The sequence below is a fragment of the Apis dorsata genome, unplaced genomic scaffold (genome assembly GCF_000469605.1).
Source record: "Apis dorsata unplaced genomic scaffold, Apis dorsata 1.3 scaffold_267, whole genome shotgun sequence".
NCBI lineage: Eukaryota > Metazoa > Arthropoda > Insecta > Hymenoptera > Apidae > Apis > Apis dorsata.
The window spans coordinates 18488-23123 of NW_006263545.1; the positions used below are offsets into that span (position 1 = coordinate 18488).

Below are 4636 nucleotides of genomic sequence, written 5' to 3' on the forward strand. Positions count from 1 at the left end.
TATTAGTTAAGCATATATATATATATTATAAATATATGTTGTAAATATAAAAATAATAGCTGAAGAGAAAGCTTCTGCCTGTCATTATGATCCGAATATTTTCAATAGGATAAATGAATCAAAATGACATTTTGTTAACCGTTTTAACGGAAACGTTAAACGAATTTTTTAATAATTAAATAGGCTTCTTCAATGACTGGCGATTTATTCGTGTTTCTTTCTCTTTCTCTGTGCCTATACAAGATATCGATACGATCGTATTCTATCTGCAATTATTCAACGACTGTGTCTGATACGCGTACAACCTTGGTTTCCGTTATCCATGATCCGTAGATCATATGTACATAATAAAAAAAAAATATATATATTATTATTATTATTATGATTATTATTATATACTCTTATTATCTTTATTATTATTATTATTATTATTATTATTATTATTAAGTCTTCAAAATTGTTTAATAAGAAAAGAAACGAGTCTACGTATCAAGTAAAACGAAAGCAAGTTGTATTCAATTTTACTTTATATTGTATTCTATATTTATAATATTTATTACGTTTTTTCATATGTTGATGTAATAAAGTTTAGGTATATACTTTGCAACTGTTACTTTTTTGCATTTTTTTACTATATTTAATTTTGATCGAAAATACATTTATCACGTGTTTTTTTTTTAAATAAATAATTTTTCTTTGTGCGTATATAAATTAAAGGTATCATTATATTTTATTATTTGGTAAAAAAAAAAAAAAATTATTACTACGATCAGAATTATTATAACAGATTTATCTACTTTTCTCATTCTATTTATAAATAAAATTTTATTGCAAAAAATATTTATCTGACAAGTTGAATTATTTTCAATTTTCATAATAAATGGAATATTTAATCTATATATTCATTTATTTATTTTTCTGCATCAAATTTAACACATTTAATCCGGATATCTTAATTTCATAATTTTTTATGATTTTTGTTAATATAATATCTTTATACATCAAATATATACTTACATACATATTTACCAGGTATGTATATAATATGTTATATACATAAATTTTATATTTACGAGTGACATATAAATCATATTTGTTGAAACTTACGTCGAAAAGATATTTTTGAGATTGTCGAATAGTTAAAGAAGATTATAATAAAAAAATAATAAATTATCCCTTGATCTTTTATCTTTTAACCCCTATATACTTTGAAAATTCAATTTCACGTTATTATATCGATATCAACTTTGATTCTCGTCCCATTTCATCATTGACAATCTTCGTGATAGTAATCTACGATATTTTTCAGACATGTATAAGGAAAATTTGCAAGTAAAAGTTTACAAAAAACCTTCCACGTTCGTCGATACACCTTGATTCGTTAAAGATGAGTATTCTTCGAAATTCATATTGAAATCGATTTTTTTATTTAAATTGGTACAGGCAAGTACCATTCTTTTTCGATTTTTAATCATGAATTGGTTAACTAAAACGTAGAGAGCTTGTTCATAGAAGTACTATATATATATATATATAGTAAATATTTTTTACGAAAAATAAGATAAAGATTGTTTTTCCAAGTAATAACGTAAATCCAAAAAAATCAACATGACGGATGCAGAGAGAAAAACGGGCATCGCAGGTGTTCCAGGTACATCTGGCGAGGGTGATGCCCAACCTAGGAAGAAAAAGCGATACGAATTAGGGAAACGATGGCATCGATTCCGCGTTTTAACACCGAATTCGGCTATTCTTCGCGGCTCGTACGCGATGACCGATAAACACTTCAAATACAGAAGCCGTGGCCGACAAGCCGCCCCTGCATCGATCGTAGCAATCGTCTACGGTCGTCTCTTTGAGCCGAAGGAATGGATGAAAGAATACGTGGATCAAATATTAGAATACGGCGACAAAGTGTTCCGCACAAGCGTGACGAGGAATCAAGTGAAAGAGAACGAGTACATGAAGAGCAGCCTGGTCCATCCAGAATTCTACATCGCCAATTACAAAATTTTAGTTTGCGTCGAGGAAACGGGAATCTACGGGAATCTGTTCAGCGAAACGATAGGTTGCCCGGACTTTGCCGACGGGTTGCAAAAATTCTTCAAGAACAACGATGCCGGTGTGATCACAGCCCAAGGAACCTCTATGGCTATGTGGCGACACCCCGAAATCGGTTTCCTCTTCTTCGACCCTGCACCCTGCGACGAAGAGGGCATGCGCCATCCAGAGGGCGTTGCCTGCGTGATGAGATTCAAATGTTTGAACGACATCCGCGATCACTTTCTCAAGAACATGGACCCGAAATACGATTCCAGATATTGTATCGACAAGGTGACGGTGTTGAGGGTGAACGAGGTGGGCCGCGGATACTTTGATCGTTTACCAAGCCCAACGCGGCTGCACGTGGACAGAAACGTGCTGAGATCCATCAACCCCGTCGACATCGACGAGAACAAGATGGACTGTACGAAACCGGTGCCGAAGGGGGACAAAATAAAAACCATCATGCAGGCCAAGATTCACAAGGAACCGTTGGCGATCACCATCTCGAATTTCAGCATCGACAAACGTTTCGCCACCGATCCATTGGTCGATCAGAACAAATTCGACACCGGTTACACATACGAGGATATGCACGTGAACGTGCCGTCCACGTTCAGGGAGCTTCCCGGCAACATGGCGATCCTTCACGGCTTGACCCACGAGCACAGCGAGATGTACAAGGGGAAAGGGGCCCAAAATGTTGCCAATTGCGTGATGGCTATCGCGATGAAAAAGGTCCATCCTGTGAAAACTTGGTTGAGGCCGAAATTGGACGAAATATTGGCGTTGGGGGATACCGTGTACGCCGAGGTGAAGTCCGCCAAGCCGATGATGAAGAACATGACCGCCCCCGATTTGAACGACACGAAAATCGATGTGGAGGGTAGGAAGATAGTCATAGACGTGGATCTAATCACTGTAACTGGCACCCTCTCGTCCAAAATTCCAACGGTATTGAATCTGAAGCAAGCGTTGGAGGAATTCTTCCTGGTTAACACCGAGGGGGTGATCGAGTCTTCCTCCATGTCTGTCGCGATATGGAGCCAGGACGATTACTTCTACATGTTCGATCCTCGCCAGTGCGATTCCATAGGAACCAGGATACGAGAGGAGAAGGTGGCAAGAGGCGCAAAGGCGGAAGATTCTGAGAGAAAGAAGGGGAATTGTTGCGTGATAAGATTCCCCACCACTGACGCGTTGGCCGCGTTATTCGTGAAGAACGTGGAACAGCAGAAGAAGAACGATCGTTTCACCATCAGGCACATCACGATTCCGGATGATATTCCCGGGACAAGGGCGTGGCACGATTTTCAGCCGGGAACCGCGGGTGAAACGTGGGTTCTTCAAGGGACCATATCGAACGAGGACGAGGAATTCGAGGACGAGAGCCGAGGTATTCAGGGATTGGCCATGCCGGTGATAGCGCTCATCAGTGCAAAAGAAACACCCCCTCAAAAGTGGATCAACGACACTGTCGACACGGTAGTTCGAGAGGGAGACGTTTACTACAATTGGTGTAATCCGATTGTGGAGGTGGGCGAGGACGTGGAGAGATATTTTTTCGTATCGAACTTGAAGAAGAACCTTTACTTTAAAAACAGGAAGGTGAAGATCGACGTGGAGGAGGGCACCGTCACCGGGGATCTGACTTCCCCTCCTAATAGCGATATGCCGAATTTGAACGACGCTTTGAAACGTTTCTTCGAGGAGCATCTGTACGGTATCGTGGATGTGAAGAATTTGGCAGTGGCTGTGTGGAAAGTGGACGAGGAAGTGAAACAGAAGGACGAAATTTTTCTTCAAACAATGTATTATTGCTTCGATCCTAATCCTCGAAACAGGCAGGGGCTTTGGTCGATAGAAGAGGAGGAGGAAGCAGAAAACGTGGCCTGCGTCATCAGGACATTGGATCTGTCCGTCCTGGCGAAAATAATTGAAACGAATGCCGGCCAGGATCCGGAAACAGGCAACGAGTTCTCGATCCACAACATGAAAGTGGTCTCGATCGGTTCCGAGATGACCGAGGAGGAGATCGAGGCGGACAAGCAAATCCCCGTGAAGCCCGACTTGAACAATTATTTGAACATGGGCGATACGGGCGCCATTTTATTGGGCAGCTTCAACCAGGCTAACGAGGTGATATTCAAGAGGCACAGCAGGGACAAGCAGCAGTCCGGAAGCGCTTTGGCGACATTGGGTATGACCAAATTGTACAATCCCCACTTGTGGTACAGGGAGGTGGTCGACGATATACTTAAGATAGGCGACAAAATAACTATGGACAATTTGGAGAATCTTCCCGAGGAGGAGGAGGAATCGCCGAGGACGTATCTTCTTCCAAGTGAGATTAGCGAGGATTTCGCGGTCGGGGTGAATCGAATGTACGTTACCCTCGAGGAGGAGACGACGTCCGGGAAGACAGCCGACTTGGCATCGGCGTTGGAAACGTTTTTCGAGACGAATTCCATGGGTATATTCAGACAGAATCACGTGATAATGCCTTTCTGGAGAGAGGGCGAGGCGTTCTTCACGATGGATCCTAAGGGGAGGGATACGAGGGGAGAGCCGAGGGAGAAAGACGGAGCGGCCG

General features: G+C 41.1%; 1 protein-coding gene across 1 annotated transcript in view; it reads left to right on the forward strand.

The window, feature by feature from the left end:
• Positions 1-1154: 1154 nt before the first annotated feature.
• LOC102673519 overlaps positions 1155-4636 on the forward strand; it is a 6460-nt gene continuing 2978 nt past the window's right edge. The window contains exon 1 of the mRNA XM_031510879.1: positions 1155-4634. Coding sequence (XP_031366739.1) covers positions 1609-4634 — 3026 coding nt within the window. The 5' untranslated portion in view covers positions 1155-1608. The remainder of the gene's footprint in view (positions 4635-4636) is intronic.